The sequence below is a fragment of the Anolis carolinensis genome, chromosome 5, assembly GCF_035594765.1.
Source record: "Anolis carolinensis isolate JA03-04 chromosome 5, rAnoCar3.1.pri, whole genome shotgun sequence".
In the NCBI taxonomy this organism is placed as follows: domain Eukaryota; kingdom Metazoa; phylum Chordata; class Lepidosauria; order Squamata; family Dactyloidae; genus Anolis; species Anolis carolinensis.
In genome coordinates, this window is record NC_085845.1 from 49815660 (window position 1) to 49835256 (window position 19597).

General features: G+C 40.8%; 1 protein-coding gene across 4 annotated transcripts in view; it reads right to left on the reverse strand.

The window, feature by feature from the left end:
- fbxw7 (F-box and WD repeat domain containing 7) overlaps nucleotides 1-19597 on the reverse strand; it is a 165380-nt gene that overhangs the window by 22263 nt on the left and 123520 nt on the right. For 3 of the 4 annotated variants that reach the window (XM_008111972.3, XM_003221747.4, XM_008111973.3), the window contains one exon: nucleotides 17375-17509. In XM_008111972.3, the coding sequence (XP_008110179.2) occupies nucleotides 17375-17509 (135 nt within the window). Of the gene's footprint in view, nucleotides 1-3185; nucleotides 4809-17374; nucleotides 17510-19597 lie in introns of those variants that run through there. The other variant, XM_062981079.1, reaches the window with a different exon arrangement.

Genomic DNA, 19597 nt, shown 5'->3' on the forward strand with positions numbered 1-19597 from the left:
GAAAACTACCCCAATAACAAATGAGACAATAGTAAATGCAAAGAATTAGAAGATGAGCAAAAGGAAGAAGAGACCTCGTCCATGAGATCTGAGAGATGAAATAAATTTAAATCAAGAAAAGGAACATGCACTATATGATCAGGGCCATATAAAAATACAGTTGAAACAATACAAAGAAGAACTACATATACAGTAGAGTCTCGTTTATCCGACCTTTGCTCATCCAACATTCTGTATTATCCAACGCAGTCTGCCTTTTAGTAGTCAATGTTTTAGTACAATACATTGCAATGTTTTGGTGCTAAATTCGTAAATACAGTAATCACTACCTAACGTTACCTTGAACAGCTTTTTCTGTTGATTTGTTGTAAAACATGATGTTTTGGTGCTTAATTTGTAAATTCATAATGTAATTTGACATTTCATAGACTTTTCCTTAATCCCTCCTTATTATCCAACATTTTCCCTTATCCAGCGTTCTGCCAGCCCATTTATGTTGGATAAGTGAAACTCTACTGTATATGGATGACAAACTCATAGAATTATAGAATTTGAAGAGATCTCACGGGCCATCCAGTCCAACCCCCTGCCAAGAAGAAGGAAAGTAACATTCAAAACACCCCCAACAGATAGCCATCCAGCCTATGCTTAAAAGTCTCCAAAGAAGGAGCCTCCACCACACTCCAGGACATAGAGTTCCACTGCCAAACAGCTCTCACAGTGAAGAAGTTCTTCCAAATGTTCCGATGGAATCTCCTTTCCTGTAGTTTGAAGCCATTGTTCCGTGTCCTAGTCTGCAGGGCAGCAGAAAACAAGCTTGCTCCCTCCTCCCTATGACTTCCCCTCACGTATTTGCACATGGCAATCATGTCTCCTCTCAGCCGTCTCTTCTGCAGGCTAAACATACCCAGTTCTTTAAGCCGTTCCTCATAGGGCTTGTTCTCCAGACCCTTGATCATTTTAGTCGCCCTCCTCTGGACACATTCCAGCTTGTCAACATCTCCCTTCAACTGTGGTGCCCAGAATTGGACACAGTATTCCAGGTGTGGTCTGACCAAGGCAGAATAGAGGGGTAGCATGACTTCCCTGGATCTAGACACTAGACTCCTATTTATGCAGGCCAAAATCCCGCTGGCTTTTTTTTTTTGCCACCACATCACATTGTAGGCTCATGTTTAACATGTTGTTCACGAGAACTCCAAGGTCTTTTTCACACATACTGCTGTCGAGCCAGGCGTCTCCCATTCTGTATCTTTGCATTACATTTTTTCTGACTAAGTGGAGTATCTTGCATTTGTCCCTGTTGAAGTTCATTTTGTTAGTTTCGGCCCATCTTGCTAATCTGTTAAGATCATTTTGAATTCTGCTCCTGTCTGGCTATCCCTCCCAAATTGGTGTTGTGGGCAAACTTGATGATCATGCCTTCTAGCCCTTCATCTAAGACATTAATAAAGATTTTGAACAGAACCAGGACAGAACCCTGCAGCACTCCACTCATGACTTCTTTCCAGGATAAAGAAGATGCACTGGTGAGCACCCTTAGGGTTTGTTCGCTTAACCAATTACAGATCTACCTAACCGTAGTTTTGCCTAGCCCACATTTGACTACCTTGTTTGCCAGAAGGTCATGGGGACGTTGTCGAAGGCCTTACTGAAATCCAGGTACGCTACATCAATAGTGTTCCCTCCATCTACCCAGCTCGTAACTCTATCAAAAAAAGAGATCAAAGAAAGAACCCTCTGACAATGAGCCACAATTTTAGAATGTGAAATGGATGAGGCCTTCAAAATATTAGAAGAAATAAGTCACCAGAAAAAGGTGACATAGTGATAAAGCTGTTTCAAGCTATAAATATATTAAAGTTCTAACAACAATCTGACAACAAATATGGAAAGTACATTCACAAGATCATTTACAGAGCCCTCACCATAAACTTTAGTCTTAGGGTTACCCTAAGACTGAAATCCTAATTAACAACTATCTCATCAGCTAAAAGCAGGCCCACATCTCCCAGTGATAAGTTTATGTTGTCCTGTCTGGCAAAAGTCTGCCCATGCGAAGCAAGTGGACATAGCACTAAATGAAACATGCAGAATAATCACAGGATGCCTTAAACCTACACCTGTTGATAAACTCTACAAGTTAGCTGACATTAGCCCTCCTGACGTGCAACGGGAAGTTGCTGCTAACTGTGAGAGAAATAAGATCGAACATTGTGAAAGCCATCCACTGCATGACTATCAGCCTCCTCCCACCAGACTCAAATCAAGGAAGGGCTTCATGAGAACCACCACTCCTCTTGATGTTCCTCCAGCAGCAGCAAGGGTGTCCCTCTGGGCAGCTAAACCTGGCAATTCCAACTGGATGGCCCCCCACGAGGGTCTTCCTCCTGGGGCAAACCAAGAATGGGCAACTTGGAAGTCCCTGAACAGACTCAGAAGCGGAGTGGGCAGATCTAAAGACAACTTGGAGAGGTGGCACTACCTGGAGGAATCCTCCACCTTGTGTGACTGTGGAGAAGAACAAACTACTCCGCATATGTATGCTTGCCCACAATGTCCTACCTCATGTATAGAGGAGGAGTTGCTTAAAGCTACGGACAATGCGGTTGCTGTTGCCTGCTTTTGGTCTAAAACTATTTAGTTGTTTTGTGATTTCCTCTATTTTTTTCATCATTTTTAAAATGTATTTGTTATGCAATGCTTTTGACACGAAATAAATAAATGTTGGTTAAAATTGTTCTTCATATTAAATATTGTATTTAATCACACTAGATATTGTAATAACTATTGGGCCATTGCATTCACAGGGACACTGTTATTACAAGGAAATATTTTACAAGAAAAACATTTACTATATACAGGTGAAAAACGCCAGGTTGTGAAGATGGGTTTATAGAATGACATGGCAATAAAGATCTTGTTGCTAACATCTTTAGAGTAACAGAGTGCCCTAAAATTACTGGAAAAAAAGATTTATTTCCCATTGATAAGGGGAAAACTTTTTTCACTTTTTTTCAGAGCTCATCATGGGGAAGAACAAGAATAGATCAGGAGGAAAGAGATGTGAAAACTCAGGAAATTATTATTAGCAGACAATAGAAAAGACTTAGAATGACTTATGATGAACATCAACGAAGAAAGTGCAAAACCAGGGTTACAGATGACCATTAACAAAATAAAAATAATGGTCACAGATAATTTATATGGATTAATAGTGAATGGTGAAGACAAAGATTTCCTATATCTTGACTTAATCATAAATCAAATTGGATATTGTTGTGCAGAAATTCGAAGATGGCTAAGACTTGAGAGGACTGCTATGCTGGAACTAGATAAGTTCCTGAAGTGTAAAGAAATAACATTCAACACCAAAGTTAGAATAATTCATGTCATAGTATTTCTAATTTCTATGGATGAGTGTAAAAGCTGGAGTGAAGAATGGTTACAGACAGAAAAGCTGGTTTGAAATATTTCATTCCTAGGCAATGAATCACCACATTCAAAATGTGGTGCTGAAGGATAGTTCTTTGGCTATCATGGTCTGTCATGTAAAATGAGCCGGAGAGCAGGCTAAGCCTGAATTCTCACTAGAAGCCAAAAGGGAGGGGGAGGGGCTTTCCATCATATTTTGGACATATGAGATGACAAAACTCACTGTAAAAATGTTCTACGAAGAAGAAGACAGTAGAAAAAGGTAAAGAACCAAATTACAGACTGATTGATTCAGAAACAGGAAAGACACAGCCCTGATTTTGCCAAGACCTTGGTAGGGTCACCATACATCAAAGCTGACTTGACAGCAAAACAGCAGCAAGAAACAGATGACAGTACACAGAGGTCCCATCTTTAAAGTTATAACCAAGAAAATGCTAGAAAAATGAAACCAGAGAGGGAGATACTACAAAGGGATTGGGGAATAACTAACTTAAATATAACTGTCTCAAGTAATGATGATGATGATAAAATTTTAGGCAACTTTGTATAGGATTCATGTGCTGTCCAATCTTCATGTTGACAGTAATATTGTAATGGCTGATACTGCTCTGCAAATGTCTGTCTGATGATCTGACCTTTACCCATAATTTAAACTGGTGTTGCATGGCAACTGGAAAGAGAGGTCAAATGTACTGTTTGCTTTGTAGTTGATTTGCATAATATGAAAACAGATGACAGCATAAGGATGGATTGTCAAGATGTTCACTATTTTGTAAGTGTTGTACTTCAACATTTGGGTGATCACCAAAGCACTGAACAAAATTAGCTGGCATGGCAAAGTGTCAGGACCCTGGCTGCAGAGTACCAATAACCTTACACAGAGGCCAGTCTCTATCTAATATCTTTATTAAAGAAATATATAAAATCAATAAAAACAAGTGAAGAATATAGTTCAGAAGCAGACCTTTCAGATGAGGTCAAATATAGTCCAGAAATGTATTGTCCAATATAAGATATTAGAGTTCAAAGTTTTAATCCACTTGACCGAAACACACACTTTGCCAAGCAATAGTGTGGGGAAATAACAGAGTCTTTAAAGTCCAATGAAGCTTGACAACAAGGCTGGAAATAAACTTGATTCTTGGCTAGATCCGTGACTGAAGACGAGGCAAACATGAAGCATGAAACAGAGTCCGTGGTAAAACCGTGAGACAGGGCAAGGCTTGAAGCTTGATCCGGGAAGCAAGGAACTGGGATTACGAAGTCCACACACGATCTCTCTCCTCAAGCTGATCAATTGACTCCGCAAAGAATCCCTCGCGCCAAACACCTATATTGGGTCTCGTTTTCCCGCCAACAGAACTCTTTCCCTAGAGAACGAGAAGCGAAACCCAACTCTGTCCAGATGCATGACTCCTTAGAATTTCCCAAGGGAAGCAGACCTAATCAGCCATTTGTTTGGCAGCGATTCTCAGGCTTCTCCGATTAGCCTCCCTGACTCCCCTATCTTTAGAATAATTTTCCCTCCTGGGAAACGGGGGGGAGTTCTGCCCAAGGCCTGTTTGGCTGAATTCTTGAGGGCAAACATCAACATCCTGCAGGTGAAGAGACTCCGGCTCTTGCTGAACCGGCGAAAACCCCATGTTTTCCTCTTCGGCTGCCACAATAGTACTAGGAACAGGACTACAAGGCCCATGAGTCATCACACAAAGCTACTGGCAATAGTAGTAGTGGGAGGTGATACAGGTAAAGGAGCTCTCTGAGACATAAACAGTAGCATTTTAGTTAACTCTTGTTAGTTAAAATGCTACTATTGTGCTACCTGTGAATACCTTTTACTACTATTTGGCCATAACTACTATGGTACTCTAAAGACATTTACCTCAAAATCTCTATGGTGAAAATGATCCAAAACAGAAACAACAAATTGTGCCAGAAGGAGAAACACTTAGGTTGAAAGGTACTCAACCAGTTACAGGGGAAGAGGATGGGTACAAGTGAAAAGCATGTTCAGCTATGATGTTCAGAGGTGAAAGGAAAGTCTGAAGCTTAGCACATAAATAGTAAGACTATGTAATGTAAGCAGCATGGATCAGGGAAAGCTAAAGTATTTTTTTAAAGGAAAAGAATGCAAAACATAACTATAGCCATACTTGCTATGAGGCTGGTATGGGATATTTTCCATCACATGATTACAAATCAAAGAAGAGATGGATTGGCATTAATAGTGAGGAGAGATATGACAAAAGTAGTCATGGGACATAAGGCAAAGTCTGACTGAATAATATCAATATGGTTTCATGGGAAAAACATCAATCTAATTATAAGCCAAGCTTATTTTTCAATCAACGAGGCAGAAGATGAAGAAAGTGAAAGTTTTGTGTTGGCAACTAGGAAGAAACACATCAAAAGGAAGACAACTTTCACAAATGGAACACAAGTAGGAAAAAAAAAGCTAGGGAGGACTGCTATGGAGTCTTCTAAAGCCTTTTTAGAGTAACTCTATTAAATACAATAGAAGTGGTTGCATAGGCTCCAAGTAAGAGAAAGCCCTATACCTTTCTCTCTTCAAGTGTTGAAAAAGAGAAGCTAGTTTCAAGATGAACTTGGAGTGTGAACTGTGGCACTTTTGTTTTCTTCAACAATAGTAAGACAAACTAAAGAAGACAAATATATAATGACAAGGTACTTAATATTTAGCATATTTTATCAATATTAACACTATACTCTGCAAAACTAAAAGCTTCCAAACACAGAGACTTAATGAAAAAACATTTTTAAAATGAAAAACAACCCCTGACTGTTGCCCAGATATTATTTAAATCAAACATTTTAAGTTTAACAGAATTATTCAATAAAGAAAACCTTTATTAGAAACGCATGCTTCTATGCATCATGTCAATATTTGCATGGACACCTGTTCATTCAAATTACCTTTAAGAGCTAATTTAAACTATTAAAAACAGTGGAAGATAATCTGTTTAAGTCAGCTTGCCTAACATGATAGCAGATAATTTACTCTATTAAGAGTCATATGCACATGCTGCATAAAAGTAGCTTTGGACGAGTTAAGATTACTCATTTATATGCTAATTGTTCGAAACCTTAAAATGACTACTCTTTTCAAGAGTTTTTTAAAGGTCTTCACATTTAAAATAAAATTTGGTAATATTCCAACACTATGTTGACATCATGGCAAATCAATTTTCTTTTTAGCCTATTTTATGACCCACAAAACGGATCTCCATGTATCTTCTTAATATTAACAAAGCATTAACAAGCAAAATTAAATAAATAAAACTACCAATAACAACACTTAATACATATAACAGTTAAGAGCACCTTTAATGTTTGAGACTTCAAAACCTAGCACATAACAATTTAATTGCTAGATTCAGAATCTCTTTTTACTGATTGGCAGAATATTTTAAAGCAATGCATTAAAGATCCTTCAGTAATGTTACTTACATTGGTAAGTATAGGACTTACCATATTGTATAGGTAACAATATTTTGAGGGTTTTAAAAGCCCTGCAACCAGTTTCAACATAGGAATACACTAAATAAAATCTGAATCGTGATTCAGAATTCAGTGTTATTTGGAAAACAGAACGAAACCAACAAACAATTCCACAATCCAACTCAAAGCTATCTTCATTCATTTATTTATTAGAATATTTTATAAGGGTAAACAATTCTTCCAAAGCAGCTTCCAGAAAACACAAACAATAACCTCCAATGTAATAAAAATTTAATATAAACCATTGCTAAAACAAAGTTGAAATCTCCAATCCAGAAACCAATAAACAAATTTATTTAAAACAACTAACAATCCAATAAAAACCGGGAGAGTTATAGCAAATAAAAATGTTCTTTAAGCCCTCTCAGAAGCATGCAACAAGGGGAGCTGTTAACCTCATACTAGAAGTGAATTTCACAACTGTGGAAAATATGAATGTAACATTTTCCAGAGTTCAAAATAGTGTTCAAGATCTTAATTTTAACAGAAATCAAAAATAGTGTTTCAGATTTTCATGGATAACCTCACCACTCCAGCTTTCAAACTACTGAGGTCCACATAATTTCTCAGGAAGGAACTGACCATTCCCAAAGTCCAAATGTCAATGCCAAATAGACTGTTGAAATTGCCAAGTTGTACAAACTAAAATGAATCCAAACAACATTTATAAGAACACAATAGTTCCACCTCATCTCCAACTCCATCAAACCAATGACAAATGAAAAGACAAAGGCTATTGAGTACATTGATTTTATAACTGGAATTTAGCAGCAATTGTTCCAGCATCATGGGGCATCTTTTTATTCAAAGCAGAGACCTGGCTCTCAACTGAATTTTCAAGAAAAACTTCCAGAAACCTCTGAAAAATCATCCAGATCCACCCACTTATGCGAGTCATTACATGTGATCTCCTACTTTTGCAGAGTATTAGGTTATCTGTAAATCAAAACCAGATTTCTCTATATGTCAGTGGGTGAAAAATTAGTCAGGACAAGGCAATGGTTTACATAATGGATATGAAATCCTGAGCCACAGCTGACAAGCACGCCCAGTGAAATCTTTTCAAAGCCACCAGTTCCTTGAGACCACTTTTACCAGTTCTAGAAAAAGAGTAAAACTGCATTGGGGCATTCCACTCAACAGAACCACTGCTCTGTCTCCTCTTTCCAAGAACATTCAAAACTTGCTAGGTACATGACCAGAATTTCTAGACACCAATTGCTACCTTCCAGCTTTTTAGTCAAGCCTGATCCTAAAAACACTAAAAACTAGAACATGCCAGCCTGGTGCTATTTTCCTAACCCTAAACTGCTTCCCCATTTCCCAAATAGTTCTTGTTATTGCATATGCCAAAACAATATGATATTCTATAGTTCAGTCAATGAGAGTATGTCACTTCCTACTGGTCAAACAGGCATTTGTTAATTAGCATGGCTGTGAAGTAGCGAGGATTGCAAAAGCCAACAAAATCACTGGGGGTAGAAATCAATCTGGAAGGAAAAATGTTCAGTTGTCATTCCTTCAGCTGAAGTCATCACCTCCTACAGTACCATAACATCCTCTATCTTGAACTCCTGTTACAGTGAGTGTATGTGCTTCCCCTTCCATACACATAACATGCCTCAGCCAGCCTTGAGCCTACAAAACAGTTTAGATACATGATACAGCTGATAGCTTTGGTCTTGCCAGTGAAGGTTGAGCAAACGTTGGGAGCCAATCAACCAAAACAGCAGTAATCCTGAAAGACTAAGGGATAGAATTGGACAATACCTGTTAATACAAGTATTTTTACATTTTAAAAAGCCTAGAACAGAGGTTTCCAAATTGTGTGTCATGACATATTAGTGTGTCGGCTTCAGTGTGTAGATGTGCTGCGTAAACTTAAGGAGAAACCTGTGAGTCTATGGGAAGTAACCAATAAATCATATATATTGAAAATAGATGAAAAGTTTTCATGAGATGTGTTGTGTCTCCAAACATTGTATTATTACAATTTATGTATGTGTCTTTATTTCATACAAGGAGTTGATTTAACCTCCAGCTTGCTAGTAAAACTGAATTGCTGTGTCGTGAAGTGATGCATGTCTAAAAAGTGCATCACCAACATGAAATCTTTGAAAAGCTCTGGCTTAGAGTATTACTACTATACTCATCTCAAGAAGAGTCCTCATGAAGACCTGCCATAAGATGTGGAGGAAGGATTGGAGGGAAAAATTTCTTACCACAAACTAAATATATTCGCTGTATGATGTAAAATGCTATTTCAAAACACTTCCTTCAATCTTATTATTTGATCAAAGTAACAGTTAACTGAAGCTAAAGGACTGGTGATGCCTGCTTGAAGTGCTACTGTTATGATTGAGCCTCATGGCTCTGTTACTGACAGACGTGGGCGTAAGACTCCTCGGGAGTCAGATACTCTCGAGGAGCGAGAGAGAAAAAGACTGCGAGACATATTTGCAGCACCATCTGACGAAGAATCTTTCGAAGGGTTTACGGAGAGAATGGAGGAGGGGCTGGTTAGCTCAGAGGAGGATGAGATGGATTGGACTCGGGTAAGGGAGGAATTGGGGGCCACTGGCCATGATGGGGCAGAAGATGAATGGGGACCTTCAGGATTAGACCCATGGCTTAGCTGGAGGGATGGGACGGGATCCACAGCTGGAGATGCTGTTGGGCGTAGTCAGAGGTGTTCCAGCTCTGACGAGGAAAGTGATGAGGAAACGCCCGGGTTAAGGAGGACAGCTGACAGTGATGAAGATTTGTAACTGGCATAAAATGGGGCTTGGGAGCAATTGCAAATTGCGTCAGGCAAGGTAATCTGGGCAAACGCTTGGGATCCGTGTGTGTGTGGGACGCTTCCCTGAAGACTTGTGTACTTTCCTGTGCTGAGACGTAAGTTGATTGGAATCCAGGGTCAGACGGCGGGAGGGATTGTGTGGGCATTTGTTTGTGCAAACCTGTGCTTACTCTTATTAGCTTGACCTTCCGTCGTCTTTCTGACGGACGCCATCTCCTGCTTTGAGAACCCGGACTGAACTGACCACGGCTTGTCTTCCCCCCCTTCTTGGACTTGGAAAAACTACAAACGTCTGCTTCTGGCTTTGATCTACGGAACGGAACTGGTCTACTCTACTTCTACAATCCTTGGCTGAATTGCTCGTGTTGGAGATCCTGTCTACTGTGTGTGTGTGGGAGCGACGCAAGTTACTCTAAGCACAGTGCTGGCAGCAGAGAGGAATCTGCTGCCAATTAGTTGCATTCTTTGTATCTTTTGTTCCTTGGCTTTCGTTCTGTTAATACCTAGGCTGAAGCAAGCAGTTTGTTTTTACCCGGATTAAACTCCGGTTTAATCCGGTTTATCTTTTGAACATTTACTTTTGTCCCCTTTTTGCTCCTAAAGGCAAAAATTGCCTGACCCTTGTGTTTTTACGGGCATTTTTGAGTTCTGTAATCTAATAAACTCTGTTACTTTGAATCTTGTGGCGTTCTGTCCTTGACAGATTGCCTGACGCCCATAAAAAGTTTATTGCAGCAATAAACCCGTCAGGAAGACGATGGATGAGTTAAGAGCCAAAGTAGACCAATTGCAAACGGCCTTTACCGTAAGCCAAACAGCTTTTGCTGTGAAAGGACATGTTTTGACTCCTGAACGCTTTGACGGAACCAGGTGCAAGTTGCCAACCTTTTTGGCACAAGTGGAGCTTTATTTTTCCCAGCTCAGTGCTCATGCTTTTCCTACTGACACTAGCAAGGTGGCTTTTATTTTGAGTTTGTTGACCGGTCCCGCAGGACAATGGGCCACTAATTTAATTTTGGGAAATGACCCAGTCAAGGACAATTTGAATAATTTCAAAAAGTTGTTAACTGATACTTTTGGGGATCCTCTCCGCACGGAGAACGCTGGGTGGGCTCTGTATCGGTTGAAACAGGGAAAGGGGACTGTTTTGGATTACTTAAATAAGTTTAACCTGTATCGCCACCAGCTGGATTGGGGGGAGAATGCATTCATGCTTTTATTTACTGCCGGGTTAAGTGATATGCTCCAGGATGAATTAGCACGCTTGGAGCCGGCTGAAAGCTGGGACGCCTTAGTAGCTAAGGTGCTGCGTTTAGACGCAAGGTTCGAGGCTCGTAAACACTCAAAAGCAATGTGTGCGCCACCCATGCATGTAACCAGGGCACCTGTGGTGATGGGGGAAGAGCCCATGGAGCTTGGGGTCTTTAAAAAACTGTCTACAGAGGAAAAGAGCCGTAGGAGGCAGCTGGGCTTGTGTTTGTACTGTGGGAATGCTGGGCATTTTGCCAAAAATTGTAATGTGAAACCTTCCCAGCTTTCGGGAAAAGGCCAGCCCTAGTGCGACGTGAGTCCAACGCACTAGGGCTCCTCAAGCAGTCAACTGAGGGGAGGAAGCATGTTTTCGTACCCATTACATTATCTGTTGGGGGAAGGGAACTTGTTTCTACTCTGGCACTGCTGGACTCAGGAGCTACAGTCTCTTATGTAGATATTGAGTTTGCTAAGAAGCATGGCATTCCTAGAGTGCGCAAGGCATGCGACGTGTGGGTGGAGGGAGCAGATGGGAGACTGCTGGAGACTGGGGTGGTTAACCAGGAAACCTCAGCAGTAACGTGGGAGGTGCAGGGAGTAACGGGAACGTTTGTGTGGGATATTACGAGCTTGCCTCGATATGATGTGATCCTGGGGATGGATTGGCTAGCTGTAGTAAACCCACAAGTGGATTGGGCAACACGTAAAGTGATCTTAAAGAGGCAGGATTGTTGCACTCTAAACGTTACTCATGCTGATATGGAGGGAGTGCCTGCTGAGTATGGGGAGTTCTCTGATGTATTTTGTAAAAGAGAAGCGGACAAATTACCACCGCACAGGCCATATGATTGCGCCATCAAGTTGGCAGAAGGTGCGAAACTGCCAGCAGGGAGGCTGTATGCCTTGACTGTACCGGAAAGGCAAGCTTTGCGGGAGTTTTTAGATGAAAATTTAGCCAAGGGGTTTATTCGCCCATCTAGTTCTCCAACTGCGGCACCAGTATTCTTTGTAGCCAAAAAGACTGGGGAACTTAGGCTGGTCTGCGACTATCGGATCCTAAACAAATACACCATTCGGGATAGGTACCCGCTCCCTTTAATCTCGGAACTGTTATCAAGGGTGCAAGGGGCTAAGGTCTTTACCAAGCTTGACCTGCGGGGGGCCTATAACTTAATCCGTATACGGGAAGGGGATGAATGGAAGACGGCATTTAACACGTGTTTCGGATGCCACGAGTTCCGAGTCATGCCTTTTGGGCTTTGTAATGCTCCTGCGGTCTTCCAGAGGTTCATGAACGATGTGTTCAGGGACCTAATTGACCAATTTTTAGTGATTTATTTGGATGATATCTTGATTTTTTCTAAGGACGAGAAAGAACATCGTCAACATGTCAAGCAGGTTTTGCACCGACTGCGGGCTAATGGGCTTTTCGCCAAGGCTTCCAAATGCGTCTTTCATGTGCCTGAAGTGGAGTTCCTAGGTCATGTAGTGTCAGGTAGGGAACTTAAAATGGACCCACATAAGGTTGACGCCGTCAACTCATGGCAGGAGCTGAAGACTAAGAAGGATGTACAAAGGTTCTTAGGTTTCGCTAATTACTACCGGGAGTTTATTCCGAATTTTGCAAAGCTCACGGTACCTTTGACGCAGCTTCTGCGCAAGAAACAGCCATTTGTGTGGGGGCGGGAAGCTCACGAGGCGTTTCTACAACTTAAGTCTAGTTTTCAATCGGACAACATACTAACCCATCCTGATGTTGACAAACCGTTCGTGGTAGAAGCGGACGCTTCTAGCTACGCGTTGGGGGCTGTATTGTCTCAGAAGGATTCCTCAGGGACCTTGCGTCCCTGTGGATTTTACTCGCGGCAACTAACACCCTTCGAGCAGAACTATACCATATGGGAGAAGGAGTTGTTGGCGATTAAGGTGGCGTTTGAGGTGTGGCGGCACTGGCTTGAAGGGGCACGGCACCAGATCGTGGTCAGATCTGATCACAAGAATTTAGAGCACTTGCAAACAGCAAAGAAGTTAAACCAGCGTCAAATCCGATGGGCTTTGTTTTTCTCCAGGTTTAACTTCAAGGTGCAGTTCGTAGAGGGGAAGGCAAATTTGCGGGCCGATGCTTTATCCCGCAAGCCGGAGTTTAAGACCAATGAGCAGGTTGTATGTCAGACCATCTTGCCTACTGCCTCTCTGTGTGTTGTAGATAATGAGCTCGGGTTACATGACCAGATCCTTGAGGCTCAGAGGGATGATGTGTGGACACAGGAGCAACTGATGCTGCTCTCAGCAGGTAACCGTACCATACTGCCGCATCTACAAGATCAAGACGGAGTATTGGTACGCAGGGGGCAGGTCTACGTACCAGTGGGGGCCCTCAGGTTGGAGGTGATTAGAGCCCACCATGACGAACCCATGGCTGGGCACTTTGGCAGATTCAAGACCGTGCAGCTCATTACCAGGAGCTATTGGTGGCCAAAGATGCGGCAAGACATTCTGCGCTTTTGTGACAGCTGCGCCGTTTGCCAGCAGAGTAAGACGCCTGTTGGGCGCCCTAGAGGGTTGTTGTCGTCTTTACCTGTTCCGGACAGGCCATGGCAAATCATTTCCATGGATTTCATTTCAGATTTGCCTAAGTCTGGGGGTTATACTTGTATTTGGGTGGTGGTGGATTTATTTAGTAAACTGGCTCATTTTATTCCTTGTTCAACCATTCCGGCGGCTCCTACGTTGGCCCTACTATTTACTAAGCACATCTATCGTTTGCACGGAGCACCCGAGGTGATTATTTCAGATAGGGCTCCGCAATTTGTGTCACGCTTTTGGAAACACTTCCATGAGTGTTTGGGGACTAAGTTAAACGTTTCTTCAGCCTTTCATCCGCAAACGGATGGACAGTCGGAACGGGTTAATGGGCTCTTAGAGCAATACCTGCGTTGTTTTTGTTTAGATCAACCCACGGCTTGGGTGAAGTGGCTACCGGTGGCGGAATTTGCTTACAACAATGCGGTGCACACATCTAGTCAGCATACGCCGTTTGAGCTAACTTATGGTTTTCACCCACGGGGAGGTGTGGCGCCGTCGACCAATGTGGTCTCTTCGGACCCTGTGTACCGCTCTACGGAAATGGCTGCATTGCATGATGTTGCCCGTCGCTTACTGTTGGAAGCTAAGGCAACGCAGAAGACTCAGGCTGACCGCCACAGGCAGGCAGGGGAGGAGTTGGAAGAAGGGGATTTGGTGTGGTTATCTTCCAAACATATTAAACAGGCTGGGGGAAAGTTTGCGCCTCGGTATTTGGGTCCCTTTCCTATCGTTAAAAAGATTTCTTCCGTTGCGTTTCGTTTGCGTTTACCGTCTAGTTTAAAGGTCCATCCAGTCTTTCATCGTTCGCTGTTGAAACTTGATACCTCTAGTCGTCGTGGTGCTATAGCGGAGGGTATCACTGCCACTTCTCCGCCATCGGGGGAGGAGGCCTTTGTGAGAGGGGATAGTGTTATGATTGAGCCTCATGGCTCTGTTACTGACAGACGTGGGCGTAAGACTCCTCGGGAGTCAGATACTCTCGAGGAGCGAGAGAGAAAAAGACTGCGAGACATATTTGCAGCACCATCTGACGAAGAATCTTTCGAAGGGTTTACGGAGAGAATGGAGGAGGGGCTGGTTAGCTCAGAGGAGGATGAGATGGATTGGACTCGGGTAAGGGAGGAATTGGGGGCCACTGGCCATGATGGGGCAGAAGATGAATGGGGACCTTCAGGATTAGACCCATGGCTTAGCTGGAGGGATGGGACGGGATCCACAGCTGGAGATGCTGTTGGGCGTAGTCAGAGGTGTTCCAGCTCTGACGAGGAAAGTGATGAGGAAACGCCCGGGTTAAGGAGGACAGCTGACAGTGATGAAGATTTGTAACTGGCATAAAATGGGGCTTGGGAGCAATTGCAAATTGCGTCAGGCAAGGTAATCTGGGCAAACGCTTGGGATCCGTGTGTGTGTGGGACGCTTCCCTGAAGACTTGTGTACTTTCCTGTGCTGAGACGTAAGTTGATTGGAATCCAGGGTCAGACGGCGGGAGGGATTGTGTGGGCATTTGTTTGTGCAAACCTGTGCTTACTCTTATTAGCTTGACCTTCCGTCGTCTTTCTGACGGACGCCATCTCCTGCTTTGAGAACCCGGACTGAACTGACCACGGCTTGTCTTCCCCCCCTTCTTGGACTTGGAAAAACTACAAACGTCTGCTTCTGGCTTTGATCTACGGAACGGAACTGGTCTACTCTACTTCTACAATCCTTGGCTGAATTGCTCGTGTTGGAGATCCTGTCTACTGTGTGTGTGTGGGAGCGACGCAAGTTACTCTAAGCACAGTGCTGGCAGCAGAGAGGAATCTGCTGCCAATTAGTTGCATTCTTTGTATCTTTTGTTCCTTGGCTTTCGTTCTGTTAATACCTAGGCTGAAGCAAGCAGTTTGTTTTTACCCGGATTAAACTCCGGTTTAATCCGGTTTATCTTTTGAACATTTACTTTTGTCCCCTTTTTGCTCCTAAAGGCAAAAATTGCCTGACCCTTGTGTTTTTACGGGCATTTTTGAGTTCTGTAATCTAATAAACTCTGTTACTTTGAATCTTGTGGCGTTCTGTCCTTGACAGCTACATGTTTTCTATTTCTTCTTAGTTTTACTGACAAGCAAAAAAACATTTCATACACATTTCACTTCTCAATCTAACACATTAATATGTGAAAAATGTATGCCACTATGCTCTATGATGAAAAAATTCCATAAGTCTCCTAAGTATTGATTTTCAAAAGATAATCAGAACAGTAACAGACATCAGTGTTTATATTGGTTACTCTTTTGAAGAAATCTTATACTTAAAAAATAAAAATTAACTTAATAAATATTTTTTTTTCAAAATTACCCACTACTGGAAAAATCTCTGAAAAGCTTTGTTTCATAGATCATTTTTTTTACTGATTATTATGACTTTATGAGTGCAGAAATTAATAGAATGAATTGTTGCAAGAGTTATTAGACAGAATGGAAAACCCTATATGAGAAAGGATTTTAATTAAAGAAAATGCCATTTACTTTTAAGAAAAAAGTACCAGAAACTTGTTTTTAAGACAACTGCTATAAAGTAATAGCACAAGATGAAAATGAGATTGCAACTAGGATTTCTACATGTTAGACAACTAGATTGTAATGGGAGATGTGTAATCCTTTTGATGTTGGTCTACAATTCCTTGCATCATAGCTAATATAGTCAATGGCAAAGGATTTTGGAAGTTGCGATCCAACAAAATCTGGAGATCTGTACAATTCCTACTCCTGAACTAGAAAGTCTACTCAACTGCATAACAGTATAAAGCAGAGGAATCTTACTCATATCCATGCCAGAAATTATGACAAGGTTTTCCAAATGTTAGAAGTTGTTAGAAGAATAGATGTCAGACTACTAGTTTTATTGAAATACTTACTGGATTTTGTGTTCTCAGTAAAGAGAATTTTGGACAAGAAACTGACTAAATCTGATGCGTATTGCAAATGTATTCTCCAATTTATTCCTCTGCTTGAGAGTCAAAATTAGAAAAGGTAATTGCTTTGTATTCCTGGATATGATCTGCTCTCTTTGATTTTATTATGTATTGTTCTACTCCAGGTGGATGTTTGAAAAAGAATAAGCAATTTATTTTTCAACATAAAATCTAATATTTTATGAGGTATCACATTATAGATGCTCTCAAACAATAATTATCTGCGTCTTTTGTAGAGTAAACTACTGCTAGTCTTTAAAGTTCAAACTGACTAAGGGTAAAAAGGTTGTCACCTTCCATATCTAGACAGCCAAGTTACTCAGTAACAGTAACAGTACAAGCAACAACCCTGAAGTCAAACTTTCTACAAATGATCCAATAAGTGAAAATAAATATGTCCATATAATTAAAAATAATTTGTGTGAACAAATCATGTGGATGTTTGCCTTTGCAAACAGAAGATGAAAAGCTGTATGCCAATGATGTAGAAAATATTCAAAGCCAGAATAACCAGGAACAACAAAGTGCCTCCCAAAAATTCTTAAGAAAAACTATATACCACATGTAGAAGAATGTATGTAACAAAACAGCATGTGAAATATCCTAGTAACTGAAACAAAGTAACTGGTCTCATAAGCATACATTAATCTAAAAACTACATTATTAAGTCATGGCAGTTTGTCAACTTGCTGCCCTCTTTTGACACCAATTAACAGTGTTACACTGACAATACTGAATACTATAATTAGCAAGGAAATGTTTAGAAGTGGCAGATGATGTGTAACATATATTCAAACAATACCCAGAGCCTAGTATTAACTGGTAATCCTCACCTCTTTGGGGAGCAGGGAAATGAAGTCTCGTTGAAACTGGGGCTCTATCACTTGCATCATATGCTTCACTTGGGTTGGTTCACAACTATCAATCAATTCATCTAGGGCAAGTAACTTCTCTGGTCCACTCCAGCTCTGTGACAGAAAGAAAAAAATGCTTAGTTTTCATACATTGAATTTCCTTATTTCAAAACTTTTGTTATATTGCAAAATGCTATCGAACAGACAAAGGTGACAGGTGAAAAAGAACTGCAAAGCTATACATTTGGGAAGGAGTGAATTCAAATATTTCTTAGAAAAATAATGAACCTCAAATTAAAAAGTTAAGGAAGTAAAAAAAAACATAACTAAGTTTACAACAATAACTTCATTTAAGGTTCATTTAGCATTGTTTATTGCAAAAATGGTTTTTATAGCCATATGTACATCTGCCACAGTATAATCTTCCTCATTCCTGGCTCTAAACCAATATTTTGTAAACATCATTTTAAACTAGGAAGGAAAGAGGGAATTTTGACTGGTAATTTTCTTATTTCATATTCTTACTAATGGGCACTATAAAATGTGATGGTTTTAATAAGGCACTCATCTGCGAACACAGCAGATTAGCAAAACCATTTGCAGAAAAATTAATAACTGAATAGATAGCACATCTGACAAGCCTGTCTCTTCTCAAACTCATCTGGGCTCAAACACTTTTTATTTGCTAAACAAATGCCATTTAGAAAGAAAAACAATTTGTGGGGGGAGGACCATATAAGAAGAGAAAAAGCATTTACAGCTACAAGAGAATTCTAAAACAGAAAGATCTTTAATGTTTCCTAACCAAGTAGTCACATTCCAAACAAAGTCACAAATTTGGATATATAAATATGACCTGAATGTATGGAAATAAAGTAATAACAGCATGTATATTTTGCCTACTGATATTATGTTGCAATGACCTACAGTGAATGTAATATGGTAGCAACACTTCACATTTGACAAGTAATGCTATACCATGATTTAGTGTTACACACAGAAACAGAAAGAGTCCATGTGAAGCTCCAAGGTTTTATGTCCCCCCCCCCCCCTCCATCCTTGCCTCAAGCTTATCCAGATTCCTGGCCAATCATTATGTGAGAACTAAGAAACCATGGTTTAAAAGAAACTCAAGTAAACTGTTATTTAACTCAACAATAAGTCATAAATCACACTAACTAAAGAGCAAGACTTTATTGCATGGACACATACATGGACACCAAGGGCTTTAAATCCCAGATGGCAAGTATTCATATAGATGGCAACATATTCTACAAACAGCTTAGTGAACTGTCAAGACAGGTATAAGTGAAACAGATGCTTCAGGAATAAAATGTATTTTTTACTCGGACTAATATTTTCTACAATTTCCAATATGGAATTTGTATATTGCCAACAGTATGGCAAACATTGATTATGACAAGATGTATATACTGAAGTAGTCACTAAAGAATGGAATAGACATGCTGGATAATTCAAACAAATAGTGGGTTGCATTCCATAAATATATCTGTGAATGTAAAAATAAAAATCAATTCCGCAAAAAGAGGTCAATGTATGTATTGTATCTTAACTCTTTATTTTAAAAGAAGAATCATACCCTCTCTGAGTGGCAAAAAGCAAAAGAGCTTAGTGCATCCTGGGAGAAACTACTACGGCCAATCCCCTTTACTCTCTTCGCCACTGTGCCATTTCTGGCCTTTATGAATGCCTAGGCAGGAAAATGATGCAGCCAAGGAAAGGTGGCGCCTGTAGCAGCATTAAAGCTTTCTCCTCTCTGTGGAATTATCAATTTATTAATTCATGGGTCACATCAAAATAGATAATTTTGGCCCTAAAATCTACTCTTGATTTATACATGAGGTCAATTTATATACAACTATACTGGAAGTCCCCAGGCTATGAACAAGATAGGTTTTAATGTGTCGTCGAAGGCTTTCATGGCCGGAATCACTGGGTTGTGTATTTTTCCGGGCTGTATGGCCATGTTCCAGAAGCATTCTCTCCTGACGTCTTGCCCATATCTATGGCAGGCATCCTCAGAGCTTGTGAGGTAAGAGGTTACCTTACAACCTCTGAGGATGCCTGCCATAGATGTGGGCAAAACGTCAGGAGAGAATGCTTCTGGAGCATGGCTATACAGCCCGGAAAATGCACAACAACCCAAGACGGGTTTTGTAGGTTTGCTCCTAAGTTGAATTT